General features: G+C 40.1%; 1 protein-coding gene across 1 annotated transcript; it reads right to left on the bottom strand.

Moving 5' to 3' along the window:
- Window positions 1-646: 646 nt before the first annotated feature.
- Window positions 647-5018, bottom strand: cbln1 (cerebellin 1 precursor). Its single transcript, XM_060837702.1, has 3 exons — window positions 4348-5018; window positions 3532-3651; window positions 647-1681 (listed from the first exon to the last, which is right to left on the bottom strand). The coding sequence occupies exons 1-3, from the start codon at window positions 4597-4599 to the stop codon at window positions 1484-1486; spliced, it is 570 nt and encodes a 189-aa protein (XP_060693685.1). The 5' UTR covers window positions 4600-5018; the 3' UTR covers window positions 647-1483.
- Between the last annotated feature and the right edge of the window lie 15365 nt (window positions 5019-20383).

Raw genomic sequence — 20383 nt, forward strand, 5'->3', positions numbered from 1 at the left:
GGTTCCTCCAAACGATGCTAACGTTCGGTTATGCAAGAAGAACGGTGATTTGAACCGCACAAGCGCACAGACCACGAGATCCTTTCAAAGTAGGAAATTTAAATGTAATTTAGTGCCTGTTCCCATTCACCAGGAGAACAGCATACTTTGTTTCAAAAACAAAATCTTTTGTTTTCAAAATCCAGTCACCACACGGAGCCGGATTGTGACAGTAATTACCAGGTACACCAATCAGTCATGCGCCAGCCTTCATCTTCTATACGAGCTGTAACTATGAGTTGAATTATGCGTTTACGCAAGAAATGTCCAAATTACTGAACACTAGAGCACGCATACAGATGTGACGTTAGCACAAAATATCTTCACAGCTTGTACGGAACTAATTTTGGTCTGCGTGTCTGTTTTCTTCTATCTATCAAACCGAATTCCTAAAGGGATTTTGGCAATGACTAACTGTTGTCCTGATATTTTAGAACAATCTGCCGGTACGCATCTCCCTTTGTGGCTTGTTTCAGTGTGAATTCCCAGTTATAATCAACAGAATAAAATATGCATACCAACCATGATTTCTGGTTAACAAAAATAAAAGTTACATTTAAAATTTATTGAAATAAAGCAAAATTCAATTTTATAAATATTCACACATATATTACAGTGATAAACTTTTCATAATATTTCTGCCGTTCAATATGGCCACATTATACTGGAACAAAAACGACAGAAATGCATCAGAACGCATAGCAGCCTCCACAGAATAAACCCAGAATACACTGAAATACTGAAACACAACTAACCGCCCTTGTTTGGCTAGGTGGAAATTACCAGAATTCCGTTATAAGGTTTATGCTTGGTTATATAGACAGTTAACCTTCTGCGACGGAATTGACAATACTGTATCTATAGGGTGTAGAAATACAAAGGCGAATAAAGAAATATAATATATGCTGCGTTTGGGGCTGCAACCGTCTCTAAAATTCCGCATAGCAGACATATACAGGCATAGGTAAGCATTTGTTCTGCTTTCATACACTTTTGAAGAGATAGTATCGTTTTGGCAATCAGGCCTAACAGACCTGTCCCTGACAAACATATCAGACAGTATTCCCGATTTGGCAGCCTATCCGGGCTGTAACACTAATGTCGTGAATATTAAGTTACGGAGTTGTACTTTCTTAAAAAAAAACCTTCCGTTTCTGAAACGAAAAACAGCCAATTTATTCTATAGTGGTAACTGTTCACTTAATTAAATTAATAACAAAGGTGACCGTCGATCTAATTCGTACATTAAATTTGTGCTATATTCTGAATGAGTGGCAAGGTTGAAATGCATTGAATTAGTGCTGAGAAATAGACTACCAAATGGGATACAGTCCCTTTAATTTTTCTGTCTAGCTCTGGGACGCACTTGCGCTGTTTGGGAAATAAAAAGTTGTCAACCCTCCTGTGACAGTATAGGGTTCAGGAAAAACAATGTTGTTTTCACTTAAAGCGGAAACACCAGGAATCCGGAGAAAGTTGAGTATTTCCACCCTCCCATTAGATTTCCGCGTTCTAGTTTAAGGTAGGCTCGGTCTCCCTTTTCCATCTGGGTTAACACTCCATTGCTGGCAGCCTCTCTTGTCACATCCTGATCTCCTGCAAAGGCTGAAATCAACGGCCATCCATTCAGCATCAGGCTCACCTGTAGAGAAATAATCATGTTAAAGCAATACCGTCATTTTCTGTTGGCGACATCAACATTGACTATAGCTTAAGTGAGATGATCTTTAAACGTGACTCTATTGCAAAGGTTATCTGAAAATTCATCATAAAATATGTCATTAATAATGTTAGATGGTTTGCCTAAGTAAGTTCAAGACCAGATAAACCAAGACTGTTTATCCAAAAGGGCTCCACAACCTCACTGTTTAGTTGTTACCTTTCCTCAGATATGAGAAGCTCAATATTAACCTCCTGGAACTGGAGCTGCACCTCCCCTGTCCTGCCATAACGTTCTGTCTCTATTCTACTTATCCACTACAGACAGGTTTTCTTTATTTCTCAAAACTAAACCCGTTTTATGAAAAAAAATGCCATGTACAGCATTTTAATGAAATGCTCTTAAACAAAAATAAGAGAATTGTTCATTGCACATTGACCTCTCCCGTGTTTCGGCACTTCTTATTTCATAGGAACTGAAGGTAGGTGTTCTGACTTGTCACCGACTATATTCTAAACAGTCATTCAATTTTATTTTACTCAAATGTTACATAGAGCATATTGCTGATAATGGTGAACATGGTAAGTTACAATGCATTAACAGCAGTGTATTTAAGACAAATAATGGCATGCAAACATACCTCAAAACTGAGCGAATAAATGCATTTCGCAACTGTATTTTTTCAGTCTATAATTTGCCAGATATAATGCACGTATCATCCAATAGCGACCATGGGTGGTCGATATTTACTTACGTGAAAATAAACGTCAATTACACATTGTCATTGACGGAAAAATTAATTCGATTTTTCTTGCTGGTAAAATAACTCGAATATTTTAAATACAGAAAGAATCCATATGTACATTTTCTTTGAATTAAAACAAAAACTTTGTTTTCATCCTATGCTTCCCCCAATGTCATCCTTTCAGCCCCCTGGCTATTCTGGGACGGTGTGAGTGGGTACTACATGGAGAACTGATTAAAAAGCCAATATTGAGCAATCATTAGCCTGGAGTGAGAGATGGAACCAAACATTAGAGAACGGAAATAGTTCGCCAACCAATTCCAATATTTTACACAGTCAAGTACAATTTGGAAACGATTTTTATGTATTTGTAATTTTGAAGGCATAATTGCAGGTCTTGCTGTGATAGTTTCATTGTGGTTTTTTTTGACCCAGTAACTCAAACAGGGAGGTAATACTGTAAAGTATGAAACATTGAGGGGGAACAGGAGGCGGAGTCCTGCCCTCAGGAGTTAAGGAGGATAAGGGAACCTCATTCAACCTCCTCCTGAGATCCCTTCCATTATTATCACTCAGAACCGGGAAGTAATTTATTTGATATTTTCTTCCTCCATTCTCAGAGTAAAAAAAAACTGACCCAGTAATTAATGAATTAATCATCACTTGGCCCTCGCTCGGAGCTGGTTGTTATTTGCTGCCCGTCGTTTGTATTGCTGACAACTATATCCGACCTTTAATTAGCCTCTCACTTCCAAGGCTTTTAAGGTCTGTTTCCAAGTAATGTGAAATCGGCAACTTCATTAGGGTCACATATGGACAAACACTGAATGCTTTAAAAATGTCTACATTCCTCAACTCATGCTCCTCCAGGCCTTTCTCTGGAGATCATATAAGTTTCAGTTAATGTCATCATTTTGCTCGCCATTTCAAGTTCCAGAAAGCGTTTGGGCTCCTATAAGGATTCAAGGATGACACGAGGAGGGAATGGCTGAATAGTTTTCACGCAACTCTCACATTCTGGAGAGCAAAAGACTGAAAGCAGCAGAGAGGTGAACGCATTCGATAAACTGTGGTAACATCTACTAACCTGGATCGTTTGCCGGTTATACACCTTTACCACGTGGAAGTTAAAACTGTAAATTCCTTTCCGCGGCGCTATGAAGGTGCTTCTCTCCGAGTCAAAATTAGAACCCACATTCACTAGTATCTGAAATCAGACAGAACCTGTGTCAGCAAACCTGGGCGGTTTAGTCAAACACCTAAAACAAACCGGAATGTTTAAGAGTAGCGGGAATACAGGGAGAATGCGACACAGCTCTTAGATTACAGAATTGCAAAGGTTGTAAAGAATAGCGTCGTCAAATCTCTCAGATATCGAATAGTTAAATTCAATCTACACCAACAACTTCTGTTTTATTTTGTAAAGACATTTTGTTGTAATTTCTGCTTTCATTTAAGTGCGCTGCATTCCCGTTTCTCCCTCAGTGCTTCTCTGGCTATGTGTGTCTCCCTCGGAGAAACCAGTCCCTGTCCCTGAACTCGCTTCATCGTCTTGGCCGACTTTTCGAGATAATTAATAAAAAAAATTTGGTTCCCACCACCTCCCCCCACAACCCACGACGTATCATTTCGTTCGCATTTTCCCAACCCGCTGACCCTGCCATACAATATGAAAACGTGTCCCGCAACTTTCCTCCAACTCTGACTTCTCATCCCTCACTCTATCCTACACCAGGCGCAGAGTTCTGAACCTGGATGTGGTCAAGCAGCTACAGTGCCTAAGAACTGACCTTGGGGGACACAGCAGCTCGTACTAGAGGCACGGTTAAACATTCTATCCCTTCCGTCAATCAAAAATAACAGCGGTCCTTCCCAAAGCAGCGTCCGTCCATCGTCCACTTACATTGTCAAAGTAGATGATCATGGTCCTGTTGCTCATCTCTGAGGGCTCGTGGTTGGTGCTCCTGATCACTGAGAAAGCCACCTTGGCGCTGCCGGATCGCACAGAAATCCCGAGCGCAGTCCCCGTAGGATCCGAGGTGGGATTCGAGTCACAAACCACCAGGCACTTGCCCTCCAGGACGATGGGCTCTGTCTCATTCTGTCCGCACACGAGTCCCGCAAAGCAAACCAAACCGAACAGCAACTCCAACATGACGAGCGACCGCCGACTTCCACAAGGTGCTGCTTGCTCCTTATCTCCTGATCGAATCCAGCTTTTCCTCGCTTCTCCTGGAGAGTTTCTCTGATTTATTCCCTCTCCTTTGTGTGTGCGTGTTTGGTTTTTGTTTTAAAACGTTGCTTTATTATTTTTCTGAAGAGCTCACCTTCTTCCAGCTTGCCTCTCCCTCTCCGCTTTCTTCGTTTATAGCTGGAGTTAAATGACCCCTGAAGTGTAAGAAGGGGCCCTGACAAGAACACGCACAAATGAATACATAGCGCTGCGCCTAGTCCCTGTGTAAATTATTGATGGCAGAGAGATCACAGGCAACTGAAGCGTGCCCGCCACTGGCGCCCTCCTCACTGGCTGGCCCCTCCTCTGCCCGCTGTCAATCACCGAGCTCTCCGGCAATCAGCGCCGCGCTCTCCCACTTCGGCCCGCCCACCTGCCCGGGAGCTGCTGCCTGGGAGCTGCTGCTCGCTCGCGGCCGCTCGACCGTCTGCAAACAACGCAGCAGCAGCGCACCGCGTTTTATACCGGCGGCAGCAGCAGCAGCCCCAGCTTTTTTTTGAAATATATTATTGTTTCACCGACCGTGGGCAGTGCACAACTCAACATTGCTCGGAGCACAGCACTTCTTGTCCTCCCTGCCTGTCCGCGCACACACTTCCGCAAGAATATAACAAAAGCGCTGCTTTGCATGCACTTTAAATGTCTGTTCATCTTAAACGTGTTTATGTTTGGAAGGGAATTGTTTCCATTCTCCAGCAGCTGTCACAAGTGCATCATCGCCAATTATGACCACTGGCTAACTTTTAATTTGTTAGGTTGTAAACAATTCATACTTTCTTTTGGCTTCTTTTTACGTCCTGGGAATAAAATAGCTTTCATCCAGCCAGTGGGAATGGGTGGGTAGAAATCAAACGGGAAGGTGGTCGGAAACTCTGGAGACAGAAGAAATATTACAAAGTCCGACGGCTTCGAGAAAGGCGGCAATATTTGAGGTGAAGGGGGGTGTAGCGCCAACATGTGTGAAAGTCTGGCTGCGCTGAATTCGGACGGAGGGTGCCTCCTTCACACAGCCATGACCTTAGAGGTTGGGAAATGGTGGAGGGTGTGTAAACTTCAGGTGCGGGTGATGCCATCTTCGCGAGGGTGGGAGTGCAGGCAGAGAGCAGTTAACAGATCGTGGCGTTAGTCAGCAAATAACACGAGTTTGTTACTGTTTAGGAACTCGTCTCTCGGTCTGAGGCTTGTCATTAATCATCATGTACGTAAATTCAGGAGCAGGAGCCCCCCACCCCCACAAACACATTAGTTAGTGTTTGTTGTTAGATTGATTAGTTGTTGATTGATTCCTTCTGACTGTCGCTGTGATCAGACAAATCCACGATGTTGTTTGGAGTACTATAAAATTGCTGATGTTTGTGAGGAACAAGATGGAATGTAGGAATAGGAGTAGGCCATTGAGCTGCTCGAGCCTGTGCCACCATTCATTGAGCTTATGGCTGATCTGTGACTTAACTCCATTGTCCTGCCTTTGACTCATCCCTTAGTAACTTTGCTTAATAACAATTTGTTCATCTCACATTTAAAATTAACAACTGATCCTGCACCCACTGCCATTTATGGAAGGGGGTTTGAAACATCTACCATCCTTTTGTGTAGAAGTGCGTCCTAACATCTGTTCTGAATGGTCTGGCCCTAATTTTCTTACTCTGGGCCAAGAGATAGAATCGCCAACCAGTGGCTTCAACTCTTTAACCAAGGTGAGAATGAAACAAACTAAACCAATGTTTCAGCTTAAACCCTCTTCTTGGCTATTTCAGAGGGCTATTCATAGAACCTAGATGAGTCTATACACAGTGTCTACCCTGCTAAGCAAATTCAGGGTTTAAAAAGGGCCTGTGCCGGGTGATTATTCAGCCTTTTTTTCTGTTAGGTATAACTTCTCAGTTCTGGTACCATCCTAGTATGCCTTTATCTCATATTCTCCAGTTGTTTGATATCCCTTTAATCATATAGTGATCAGAATTATTCGTAGTACTCCTTGTGATCGTGAAAAATTTGCACATTAACTTAACTTCTCTGATTTTCAATTCTATCCTCCCAGGAAATAAATCCTAATGATTTGCTAAGGTCTAATGAACATACTCTGCTACTTTAAGTGTTTTGTGTACTTAGATACATCTATTCCTCCATCCCATTTAGGTATGAATTTTGCAAGGTATATTTGGCCTATCTATTCTTCATAATAAAATGTGCCACCTGATAATTACCATTACAGTATTGAAGTTGAAATGAAAACAGAAAGTGCTGATATTTTCTAGTGCATTAGTGTATTATTTGGCTCTGAAAACCTCCTCTGACATGTAACAAGGTTATGCTGATCCTTAATTCAATTTTCTCAGCATTTCTGTGTTTATTAATATATTTCCCAATGGTCACTGACCTCCTATATTATTTACAGCCTCCACCTTCTTGCAAACTCCCAATTTGGGGTCATCTGCAAATTTAAGATTTCAACTTCCAATTCCACATTTTATTATTTTAGAGGGCTATGTTTTTCAAGAGGCCAAATTATATACTTGATTTAGGTGGAAGTGAAATCCAAAAAAGACTATCACAGGAGAATGAAGCAAGAACCAACAGCACAAAATAATCCACATTAGTTAAATAATATTTATTTATTTTATAACTTCAGAAACTCTATACTTTTTCAGCCCACATAACTACTGTTTTCCATATTACAACATTACAACCTAAACATATCTCTTCCCCAGGATTAAACTTTGGTTTTGAAATTGTTATGCTTTAATTCCCCAAAAAAAGCCACTTTTAGGTGAATTCAATTATTATGTGAGTTTATATATTGAGGAGATTATATTCATTTATATTTATATATTACCAAGAATGGCTTGGCAGCAGCACACTGATCAAGCTGTTTGGGTCCTAAAGGACATAGCTGCTATACTGGGTCTGCAGCAGGTGGTGAGGGAACTAACAAGAAGGAAGAACAAGTTTGACCTCATCCTTATTAATCTGCCAGCTGCAGATGCATTATTCCTGATGAAGGGCTTTTGCCCGAAATGTCGATTTTACTGCTCCTCAGATGCTGCCTGAACTGCTGTGCTCTTCCAGCACCACTAATACAGAATCTGGTTTCCAGCATCTGCAGTCATTGTTTTTAACCTTGTATTGGTAAGAGTGACCACTGCGTAGTCCTTGTGCATACAAAGTCCTGCTTTCACATTGAGAATAACCTCCATCATGTTGTGTGGCACTATCACAGTGCTAAATGGGACAGACTTCAAACATTTTGAGCTACTCAAGACTGGGTATCCATGAGGCATTGTGGACCACTAACAGCAGCAGAGTTGTATTCCAACAAATCTGCAACCTCATGGCCTGGTATATATTTCCCCACTCAACCACTACCATGAAGCCAGGGAATCAACTCTGATAATCCTGGTTCAATGGAGAGTCCAGGAAGGCATGCCAGAAGCAGCACCAGCCATACCTGAAGATGAGGTGTCAACCTGGTGAAGCTTCCAAACAGAACTATTTGTATGCCAACAGCATTAGCAGCAAGTGATAGACAGAGCTAAGTGAACTCATGACCAGCAGATCAGATTTAAGCTCTGCAGTTTTGCCACATCAAGTTGTGAATGGTGATGGACAATTAAACAACTCACTGGTAGAGGACACTCCACAAATATCCCCATCCTCAATGATAGGAGAGCCTGGCACATCAGTGCAAAAGATAAGGCTGAAGCTTTTGCAGCAATCTTTAGCTGGAAGTGCTGAGTGGATGATCCAACTTGACCTCCTCCAGTCGTCCCTGGCATTACAGATACCAGTCTTCAGCCAATTTAATTCACTTCACATGATATCAAGGGACAGTTGGAGGGACTGGATATTGAAAATGCAATGGGCCCCGACAACATTCTGGTAATAGCACTGAAGACGTGAACCAGAACATGCCGCTCCCCTAGCCAATCTCTTCCAGTACAGTTACAACACTGGCATCCACCAGGCAATGTGGAAAATTGCTTACGTATGTCCTGTACATAAAAAGCAGGACAAATCCAGCCCAGGCAATTACTGCCCCACCAGTCTACTCTCAATCATCAGTAAAATGATGGAAGATGTTATCAATACTGCTATCAAGCACCACCTGCTTAGTGTCACCCAGTTTGGGTTCCGTCACGGCCACTCAGCTCCTGCCCTCATTACTGCCTTGGTTCAAACATGGACAGAAGAGAGGAATTCCAGAGGTGAGGTGAAAGTGACAACTCTGACATCAAAGCTGCGTTCAACCAAGTGTGACATCAAGGAGCCTGAGCAAAACTGGAATCAATGAGTATGAGGGAAAAAAACTCTCCGCTGGTTGGAGTCATACCTGACACGTAGGAAGATAGTCTTGGTTGTTGGAAGTCAGTGATCTCAGCTCCAGCACATCTCTGCAGGAATTCCTCAGGGTAGTGTCCTTGTCCCAACCATCTTCAGCTGCTTCATCATTAACATCCCTCCATCATAAGGTCAGAAGTGGGGATGTTTGAACAATGTTCAGCACCATTGGCAACTCCTCAAGATACTGAAGCAGTCCATGTTCAAATGCAACAAAATATGGACAACATCCAGGGTTGGGTTGAAAAGTGACAAGTAATATTCATTGCACAAAAATGCCAGGTTATGACCCTCACCAATAAATGACAATCTAACCACTGCTCCTTGACATTCAATGGTGTTATCATTGCTGAATCCCCCACTATCAACATCGTGGGGGTTATCATTGACGAGAAACTGACTGGACTTGTCACATCAACATAATGCTTACAAGAGCAAGTCAGAGGCTAGGAATACTAGAGCAAGTAACTCAGTTCCTGACTCCCCAAAGCCTGCCCAGTATCTGCAAGGCACAAGTCAGGAGTATGATGGAATACTTCCCTGGATGGGTGCAGCTCCAACAGCACTCAAGAAGCTTGATACCCTCCAGGACAAAGCAGCCTGCTTGACTGGCACCACCTCCACAAGCATTCATTCCCTCCACCAATGACACTCAGTAGCTGCAGTGCATACTGTCCACAAAATCCGCTTTAGAAATTCACCAATGATCCTCAAACAAGTTCCCTTCCAAGCAATACACCATTCTGATTTGGAAATATATCACTGTTCATTCACTGTCGCTGGTCAATGTCCTGGAATTCCCTCCCGACTGGCATTGTGGGTCAACCCACAGCAGGTGGACGGCAGTGATTCAAGAAGTTAGCTAACCTCCTTTTCAAGGGTATCCAAGGGTTGGCATAAATGCTGGTCAGCCAGCACTGCCTCCATCGCATAAGTGAATTTTTAAAATGTGGTGAAAACAGATGTCCCCAGGCCTGATTGTTGTGGAATATCATTTTCTATCTTTTGCCAATCTAAGTAACTATACTTAACTTTTATTCACTTTACTGATTTGCAGCCCACGAATTCTATTCTAATTGCTCCATGACAACATATGTTCTAATCTTCATCATGAGACTGTTTAACAAAGACCTTTTAGACATCAATGTATCATATCAACCTTTGTCTATAATATCTTCAAAGAAATCAACAAGATTGATAAAAGATTGCAATACTGTTGAAATTCATGATGATCTATTTATTGTATGTTCACTTCAAGATGTCTTGCTACCATATTTTTGAATAAGGAATCCAGCAATTTTCCCACCACCAATGCTAAGCTAATTGATCTTATTTTACCTGGCTTTTAAAACGTAGAAGTACTCCTAACTTCTTTAATTTGTGTGAATACATTTCGCTGTCAATAACTGTGAACTTATCATGAATATTCCTTCCTGGCCTTTCATTACTCTGAATTTTCTGTATTTTTCACCTGATTGTAAGATACTTTGCCATTTCCTTTTATATTTCATGACAAGTTAATATTGTAGTCTTGTACTGGTTTCTGCATTAATTTTTAAATTTTTCTTTTCTCAGCCTGCAATTTCTGAATATTTTTTGTCAGTCTTTCTCTTTAATTTCAATTTTGTCCTTATTTCTTTGTGTGTCTGTGGTGTGTCATTAGTGACTAGTTTAATTTTGCTATTTAGTGGAATATATTTCTCCTACACTCAAAAGATAATTGTTTTGAAATATTTCTACAGTTGTTCTGTTTCTTTGCTTCCCAGTACAGTTTTTTCTTCCCAAGTTTCATTCTCATTACTTAAAATGAATCTTTTTAGCAATGTATTATTTTAGTCTTCTTCATAATTATGTCCTTTTCAATCTTTATCATAAATTTTGTTTTGGTTAAGGTCATTATTATTTCCCTACACATTTATATCTGTTCTTGTTTATTCCCATTATCGGTTGCAATTGTGTTCTCTGTTTTGTCAGGCTTTTTACTTGCTGCATTGGAAAATAATCCTATACACATTGTGAAATCGCAATTCTCTGAATCCCTTTTACTATCTTTTCCTTCCTGTGTATTTGGTAGGTAAAATCTCATGTTTATTTTTCTATATAGTTTGTTAATTTCAAATATTTGTTTGCAATGTTTTTCTCTGCCTCTTTATGCATCCAGCTAATTTGTGACTGGTAACGTGATTGATTCTGTTGTATCCTTAATTTCGACACAGTTAGGTTTTATGTTATACTTCTGTCAGTTATATTCATTTTATCTAATGCCATTATGTTGTTTCAATGTTTTATCCTGTATTAATTCATAGGATGGAGGCACAGTTGGCTAGTCCATTTCTAATTGTTCATTTCTAATTGCTCTTGGGAAGCAGGTTGTGAGCCATCTTCTTGAACTGCTGCAGTCCTTGTAGGGAAAGTACACTTACACGATGCTGTAGGAAGAATGTTCCAGGGTTTTGACCCAGTGACAGCAAAGGAAAGCCGATGTGGTTCAAAGTCAGGATGCTGTGTGGCTTTGTGGGGAATTTGTGGGTGGCATTGTTCCCATGCATCAACTGCCTGTATCCTTCTAAGAATGGAGTTGATGGTTTTGAAGGGGCCTGCTGAAGGACCCTCAGTTAGTGTGTGATTGTCTATCTTGAGATAGTATGCAGTGCTGTCACTTTAAATCAATAATGAAGGGAGTGAATGTTGAAGCTGGTGGATACCAATTAAGTAGGCTGCTTTTTCTGGATGGAATTGAGTTTTTTGTGTGTCTTTGGAGCTGCACCCACACAGGCAAGTGGAGAGTATTCTATCACACTCCTGATCTATGCCTTGTATCTACAAGGATCTGGGGAGTTGGGAGGGCAGCATTCCTAACTTCTTGTAGCTACAGTATCTATAAAGATGGCCTAGTTCAGTTTCTGGTCAATAGCCTGCCTTTCTTCCTTCCCTATCATTTGAATCATCATAGAATCCTAGAATCCCTACTGTATAGAAGCAGGCCTTTTGGCCCATTCAGTCCACACTGACTCTTGGAGAGCATCCTACCCACACGCACCCTGCTACCTTATCCAGTTAACGCCAGCTGGTGAGAATTTATTTCCAAATTCTAATTGCCCTTCAGAAGGTGATAGTGAACAGTGTTCTTGAACTACTGAAGTCTGTGAACTGTAGGAACAACCAAAGTATTGTTAGGACAGAAGTTCCAGAATTTTCATCAAGTGATGATGAAGGAACGGTGACATAGTTCCAAGTCAGGATAGGTATGTGGCTCAGAATGCAACCTACAAGTGGTAGTGCTCCCATGCATCTACTGCCTATCTCCTCTTAAATGGTAGAGTCCATGAACTTTGGAAGATACTGTTGAAGGAGCCTTTGAGCATTATTGCAGTTCATTTTGAAGATGGTACGTCCTACCACCATTGTCTATCAACGGTGAAGAGAATGAATACTGAAGATGGTGGTTTTGTGCCAATCAAAATGGCTGTTCTTGTTGGCACTGAAGATGCAGAAGGTGAGTTACTCTCACAAAATTCACTCTGACTCTGGCTTGTTCTTGTAGCCATAGTATTTATATGTCTGGTCCAGTTCAGTTTCTGGTCAACAATAATTTCCAGGATGTTGATAATGAAGGATTTTGCATTGGTAACGTCATTGAATAACAAGGGAACATGGTTAGATTTTCTTTTGATTGAGATAGTTATTGCCTAGACCTGTGTGATGGCAAATGTTACTTGCCATTTATCAACCCATGCTGGTATTTTGACCATGTCATGTTGCATATGGACATGGACTGGTTCCGTATCCAAGGAACTGCAAGTAGTGCTGAACGTTGTGCAAACATGTGTCTTAAAATATAATTTTTAGTTTAAGGAATTAAAGTTTAACTGTATAAAATTGGATAAATGCAATTAGAGCAAGCTAGGTGACTATTACAGTTGAAAGATTGGGGTCATATTGACTTAAGAGCTTAGTAATTAGAAAGGCAAGATCATAAAATAGCAGATACTTGTGTAGCTGGGGAACTGGAGAACTGATATCTGCGTTTTTTGCAGTAATGTTGGTCCAGAGAGAGATTTTGTTTTGAGAGGTAAAGCTAAGTTTAAAAACATTCAGCAAACTCTGAAAGGTTGTAAAACCCATTTATTTCCAAAAATGAATTGTTAATGAAAGATGATTAATTGAAATATCAGTTTGAGCATGTGCTAGAGCAGGCAACTTTGACCTGGAGATGGGTGGAGCCTAGCTAGTGTTCTCTAATTGCAGTTTGACCGGGAGTCATTGAGAGAATTAGTTGTCGTTTTGACCTTGTGCTTCAGAGTTCATCAGGACATAGCCAGTTAATTTGGTATGTACGGAGCAAACAAAAAAGTCATCATTCATCATCTGGAATTTAGTAAGGCTTAATTTCAGTTTAGATTTTGTGAGGAGACAGAAACTTGAAAGATGCCTGGTTTGAAACTCGTGGAAGAACTGACAGTGGCCCCGCACAGAATCCTGTGACATGAATTAGCTTGGAAGCAAATAAGTAACCAGAATATGAGACTGAGATATCCATAGTTAAGAGAAGGAAACTGAAAGTTTGCTTTCTGAGATTAACTGAAGAAAAATCTCTAATGAACTTGGCATATATTTTAGTCAGCACACAAGCAAAAATTTTAATAGGAATATCTTAAGTGATAATTCTTGGAGAAGTACTTACTTAGATGTGAACCACATTTTAAGTTAATACTGGTAGTTTTATTTAATTTATTTACATATGATTATGTTTGTTAAAAAATGCAAAATCTTATGCTGTAGTTCTATTGGCTAAAATGGTGTCTTTGGATTTTATTCAGTGTTAATTGTCTATAACTAGATTTTTACAGTAATACGTATGTCTCATTGTCTGAAACCTTTTATTACTTTTCTGTTGGGCAGTAGCATCTTAATAGTCCTTTTTGAGTTTGTCATATGTTACCACAGAATCTTTGTAGCCTTTTTACTTGAATAAATTGGTCAAATCAACTTAGAAAACTTAATGTTTCACATCACAGGATGGTTTCATTGATTAGAGAAATATTTATTTTGTCTACTGACCTAAAACATATTGATCATCAAATCCAGTTGATTGGTCAGAGTACTATTTTTCCTGTACATTTGAGATTCCTTGTGAATAGTTAAACTCAACACGTTTAACAGTTAGATACATGGAGGACATCTGCTGGCTGTTTGGCGAATACAGATTTAAACACTCAAAGGAGGGATACTTACTGAATAAAAAATCTACAAATAAAGTGTCGGTATTTTTCACATCATTAAAATATAATATGCTTTGTGATCTATGCGATAGTCCTTTCTTCCCAAAATACTTAACTGTGAGATTTCAGAGAGTGTAATGCTCCAAGAATAGAAATTACAGCACTGAAGTTGAACTTTCAGAAGTTTGTTCCGAGAATGTAATCTTTCAGTGGTTTTCTCCAAGAGATGTAAGTTTAACATTGCCTCCAAACTTGCTTTGAGAACCCTGTTAAAGTCACATTAATGATCAAGTCAAAAAAAAATACTCTTCTTCAGTCAGTTCACAAATGCTTTCAAATTCTTTTGTTTTTGTTTTCCCACACAGAACCAAGTTTCTCCAAGCCTACCCCTCACAAAAGCAAAGCTTTATCAGTCTGAAGTTTTAACTGATGTTCAAGGAAACAAATCCTTTCTCAAACTTCCCTTGTACCATTATTAGTTACAGCCGAGTATTTGGTTCTAAACTACTGTTTTCCACGTTTCACAAATCAGTTTTGAGTGCTGTTGTTATCTGCTTTGACATTTCTTACTTAGGATCTGCCTAAGATATAGTTCAGACAACTTTAATTTGTTTCCAACTGCTATCAACTTTGTAGTCAGTCTGATGCTCCAATGTCTCTTCAACTTCCAAAGTCTGAGTTATTTTACTCTTTGCATAGATCTTTAGTTGAAACAGAGATTTCCATGTAGCGTCACGAATAATCATTCTTTCCTCTCAGAATTTGAGTTCTTTAAAACATTTTTAATTTCACCTGGACTTGTATGACATCACTATTTTATCTCCAGTGAGGTCTATTTCTGGAGTGAAATTGACACTTTATTGGACAATGTTGATGTAACTTCTACTGTTAATGATACAAGGAATTCAATACAATTTAAATTGGCTTTATGCAATGGAACAGTTAAGCAACACCTATTTAGACACAGAATCAGTGTATTATTAGACAGTATTCTTTTATGAAGAAATTTTCCTTCAGCTTCCCCCAAATCAGCCATTAAGCAGATCTTGTATCTCTAATATTAATCTGTTTACCTTCTTTAGCAGACAACAGTGTAGCGATTCCCCCTCCCCCACCCTTGAATTCAAACATCCTAACAATCCTCTTTGCTAATAGTAAATACATTTGAAGTTCCATCTACTGGTGCAAATTTTCTTGCAGTCAGACTATGTATACCCACAAATGTTAAAGTTTTGGCTTTTAATTTCCAACAATCTGCCTTGAAATGCTGTTTCTTATGACAGAAATACATATTAGTCCACTCAAATCATACTTATCCTCCATACCATTTTTCAATTTGTATTTTCATCTCTGCTACCTTCCTCACTGTAATCAGTTTGTTATCTATCATCAGATCTCTAATCTCTTCAGTTTCTTTGCAGTTTTACAATCAATGATCTATTGCTACTCACATGCTTGTGAAACAACTTGCAGCATCAGTCATATGCAGTCAGTGTCATCATAGGTTTATGTTCTTCTAGGGACACCATTTCAGATTCTTCCTAAGGAGCACTACCATTAAGTACATCTGTTAGTCTCATTTCTGAAGGGTTTTCAAAATTTAGCTCAATCCTCACAGCCCTCTATCTCATAACAAGTATAATTTCCAATTGCCAAGTAAATTCCACAAACGAGTGATTCAATTTTGTCCTGTTAAATTGCTTAATTTTTGCTTAGAAGCTTCTGGCACTAACTATATGCATTGGGAACTAGATTCTTCATAAGATCAGTGTTGAGTGTTTAAAAAAAAGTGAGGCCTCAATGCAATCAGCATAGTGTGTAACCTACAGAGAGTTGAGTGTGGAAATTCGGTGAACTGGGGGAGGGAGGATTTTTTTCCCTGATCTCTTGTTTTCCTAATTATTTTTACAGATCTGTGTGGAAGGACCAGACCAAGCCCCAACAACTGGGAAATTATCGAGGAATTAACTGAGAAGCACTTACAACTTAGAAATATGAGAAAATAAGTAATTAGAAAAGTTCATGAATAACACTAAGTAGGTTCAAGTCATGGCAAATAAGATCAGCTGAGTGGAATTGATGACTTGTCATTTTAGGAATTCATTGTTCATGCTAGAGTTCTAGATGACCTCGTATACTCCCAACTGGAGAAACTTAGTTCAGTTTTGAAGCTGGAGAGGCCGGAGATACTCTGGCACATCCGCAAGGCTGAGAGTGATGTGGATAGCACAGTTGGAGAGGTGGTCACACCACAGCTCAAATGACAGAAGGAAATAAAAGAATGGGTGACCACCAAGCTGTTGTGCTAGAGTCCCGGGGAAACTAATGAAGTGCTAGTTCCTCAAAGGAATGCAGTCAGAACAAAGTTTCTGGAATCACAAATGGCATAACTATAGGTGGGTAAGAAGAAGAAAACAGGAGAGATAGTGATCAGGGATTCATTATTTCGGGAAATAGACAGGCATTTATGTGGCAACAGCCATGACTCCAAGATGGTGTTATCTTCCTGATTCCAGGGTCAGAGATGTCACTGAGCAACTGCAGGGCATCCTGAATTGGGGGAAGGTGACAAGACAGAGGTTGGGGCATGCATTGCTACCAATAGAATGAGGGAGGAGGTCTTGCTTCAAGAATTTAGTGAGCTAGGTAGCAGACAAAAATGCAGGACCTCAAAAGGTTGTAATCACTGGATTACTCCCAAGCCGCAAGCCACCAGGTACAGAATAAATCAGATGAATGATTTGCATAGGTTGATGCAGAAGGGAGAGTTTTAGATGCCTGGATCACTGGGACCATTTCTGGGACGGTGGGATCTGTATAAGTAGAACTATTTGCACTGAATCAGAATGGGGCTAACATCATGACAGGCATTTTTGCTAGTGCTGTTGTGAGGAATTTAACCTAGCTCGACAGCAGGAGTGGACAAAGGATGTTAGTATATTAGGGACACCACATACTTTAGTCAGGGAGTAAAGGTGGTGGGAGGACAGGGAGACTGAGAGGGTTAAGTCATGTTGACTGTTGAGTTTCAAAGGAATAAACCAAGGTTGAATAGCCTCTATATTAATGTTAGGACTATTCTAGCTAAATTGAGATAAGGGCATGGATTAACACATTAAATTACAGTCTGGTTCCCTTCATAGAGATGTAGTTGAAGGAGGGGCAGTACTGGCAACTGCCAATTCTCGGTTATAGATCTTCAGGCAGAACAGGGGATGGTGGAAAAGAGAAGGAGTTGTTGCATAATTAATTAAGGAATCAATTACTGAAGTAAAGAGGGTAATAATTTGGAGAGATGAGCAAATATGGCTTTTAGGGTAGAGATTAGGATTAAAGGGGTGAGGTCACACTGCTGTGAACGTATTATTGGCCCCCAAACAAGTCAGTGAGCAATAAAGGAGCAGGTATGTAGACAATTCACTGAGAAATGTAAAAACAATGGGGTAATCATATTGAGGGACTTCAATTTCCTCGACATTAATGGGTTAGTCAAAGTGTCGAGAATTTAGAGAGGTTAGATTTCTTGAAATATATTCAGGAGTGTTTTTGAAATTAACATGCAAGAAGTATAACAAGGGGTGCTGCAGTGCTGGACCTAGTTCTGGGGAACACTGCTGGACAGATGTTCCAGGTGGCAGTGGGAGAGCAGTTTATTGATAGCGACCACAACACCATCCATGTTAAGTTTGTTCTGGAAAAGAAAAAGGATGGTTGGCGAAAAAAGAATTTTGGATTGGGGAAAGACAGGTTTTACTAAAATATAGCAGAATCTGACCAATGTAGACTGGGAACAGCTACTTCTGGGTACATCTACAGTAGAACAGTGTAGGGCAGGCAAAATGGAATTGTGAGAGTACAGGCTCATCATGTTTCCTTTAGAAACATAGAATCCCTACAGTGTGGAAACAGGCCCTTCGGTCCAAGAAGTCCACACTGACCGTCCAAACAGTAACCCACCCAGACCTACTTGCCTACTTTTACACTTGACTAATGCACCTAATCTACACATCCCTGAACACTATGGGACAATTTAGCATGGCCAATCCACCTAGCCTGCACGTCTTTGGATTGTGGGAGGAAACCCACACCGACACAAGGAGAATGTGCAAACTCCACACAGACAGTCACTCGAGGCTGGAATTGAACCCAAGTCCCTGGCACTCTGAGGCAGCAGTGTCAAACACTGAGCCACCGTGCCATCCCTGTATGTCTAAGAATGTTCAGGACTGAATAAGAAGGAAAAGAGAGTGTTTTCTTAACAAGTACAAAAGGAGAAAATCAATAGAGTCCCTGGTGAGGTATAGAAAATACAGGAGGGAACTTAAGAAAGCAATTAGGAGAGGAAAGAGGGGTGAGTATGAAAAAAAAATTGGTGGGTAAGATAAGAATCCCAAGATAATCTATATGCATATCCAGAGGAAGAGGATAGCCAGGGAAAGAATAGGGCCGTTAGGAACTAAGGGGACAATCTGTGTATGGAGCCAGAGGATATTGGTAGCGTATGAAACAAGTTCCTCCCATCTGTATTCATTCAGGAGAAAGAGGACGTATGTACAGAATTCGTGAAGAGAGACTGTGTCTTTGCGAAGACAACTCATACTTGATGTGCAACATAAACTCTGTTTCTCTCTGTACAGATGCTGAATTTCTTCAGTATGTTCTGTGTTTTTTTTCTGAAAACACTACATGCGACCAGTCTTTGCTATTTATTGAGGTTGTCTATTACTAAAAGCAACAGAATTTTCACACAAAAATATGGAAGTGAATGAGGTTTTCTTAGGGACTCCTCTTCTTGTTATCTGGCCATGTAGTTCCCTTTTATTCACTCTTTCTCTCTGAAACTCAAATTCTAGTGTTCACATTTTGCTTTCAGATTGAAATTTCTGTTTTTTTTATTAAAGTTGCAATTCCTGTTGCCTTATCTGCTACTGAATTCACACTAAGTCAACTATTAAAATTACATTGCCCTATCCTGAGGTTGACGCATTGAGCCAATATTTCAGCAATTTCTGTCTTTTGAGCACTAGTTTGAAATCTATTTCTAATGTTTCCACTACAGATACAAGTTAACCTTTGATAATTGTTGCAAGGCATTCACGGACAGCTTCTGTATTTTGAGAAATGCTCCAGTAATAGATATAGCCATGTTATCATGAAAGCAAATACCTCAAAAGCAACTGTGAAACCTTGCTTATTTGAACTGTGACCAATTCCAGGCATTCATTCCAAGCCTCTGGATTCATATACGAGCACCTACAATTATCTCATAGAAGAATCCCTACAGCCCAACAAGTCCACTGAAGAGCTACCCACCCAAACCCATTCCCCTACCCTATATTTACCGCTAAACAACACACCTAACCTACACATTCCCGATCGCTATGGACAAGTTAGCATGGTCAATTCACCTAAAGTGCACATCTTTGGACTGTGGGAGGAAACCAGAGCAAACCCACGCAGACACAGGGTGAATGTGCAAACTCCACACACTAACCCAAGACTAGAATCAAACTCGGGTCTTGGCGCTGTGAGGCAGCAGTGCTAATCACTGAGCCACTGCACTGCCCCATTTTATTGCATAATTTTATCACAATCCTTGTAGAATGCACATGCAAATATTAATAAGCTTGGTTTTCCAGTCAATGAAATGGTTTAGCTACCCAAAAGTGGTGATATTTTTCAGCTATTTTCTTGAGCTTATACTTCCATTTTTACTATTCTGCTAATGAAACACTATACATGAACTATTATCAGCGCCCAACCATGATGTTAACCAATAAATGCCTCATATGCATGCTTGCTAGTGTACAAGTCCAACATTACATCTGGAAAAACTACAGATTTGTCTGATGCCCCAAAGCCCTTTTAAGTGAGAAATCACTTCCAAGACTGCATTTGCGCTGCTGACCTGTTACGATTTTAAAAGCAAAGTGAGATAATAAAAAAAAACTTACATTTCAGTTATAGCCTTGAATTTGCTTCAGGCAAGTTAGAGTTGATTTTGCTTTGCATCCAGAGACTGCTTACTTCTCTGCTTCAATGCAGAGGAAGAAACACCATCAACAATCATTATTATTGTTGGAAGCGTTCCACTGGATGCAGCAGTTGGATGTTTGGCTTTGATTCCAGAGATAAGACCCTCCCAG

This window comes from Hemiscyllium ocellatum, chromosome 17, assembly GCF_020745735.1.
Source record: "Hemiscyllium ocellatum isolate sHemOce1 chromosome 17, sHemOce1.pat.X.cur, whole genome shotgun sequence".
In the NCBI taxonomy this organism is placed as follows: domain Eukaryota; kingdom Metazoa; phylum Chordata; class Chondrichthyes; order Orectolobiformes; family Hemiscylliidae; genus Hemiscyllium; species Hemiscyllium ocellatum.

What these genes read in the sequence shown, in the direction of transcription:
- cbln1 (XM_060837702.1), bottom strand. Translation starts at nt 4,599, where the DNA reads ATGTTGGAGTTGCTGTTCGGTTTGGTTTGCTTTGCGGGACTCGTGTGC. An exon ending in TGATCATCTACTTTGACAAT is followed by an intron (nt 3,652 to 4,347) that starts GTAAGTGGACGA and finishes GTCTGATTTCAG; the next exon opens with ATACTAGTGAATGTGGGTTC. An exon ending in ATAACCGGCAAACGATCCAG is followed by an intron (nt 1,682 to 3,531) that starts GTTAGTAGATGT and finishes ATTTCTCTACAG; the next exon opens with GTGAGCCTGATGCTGAATGG.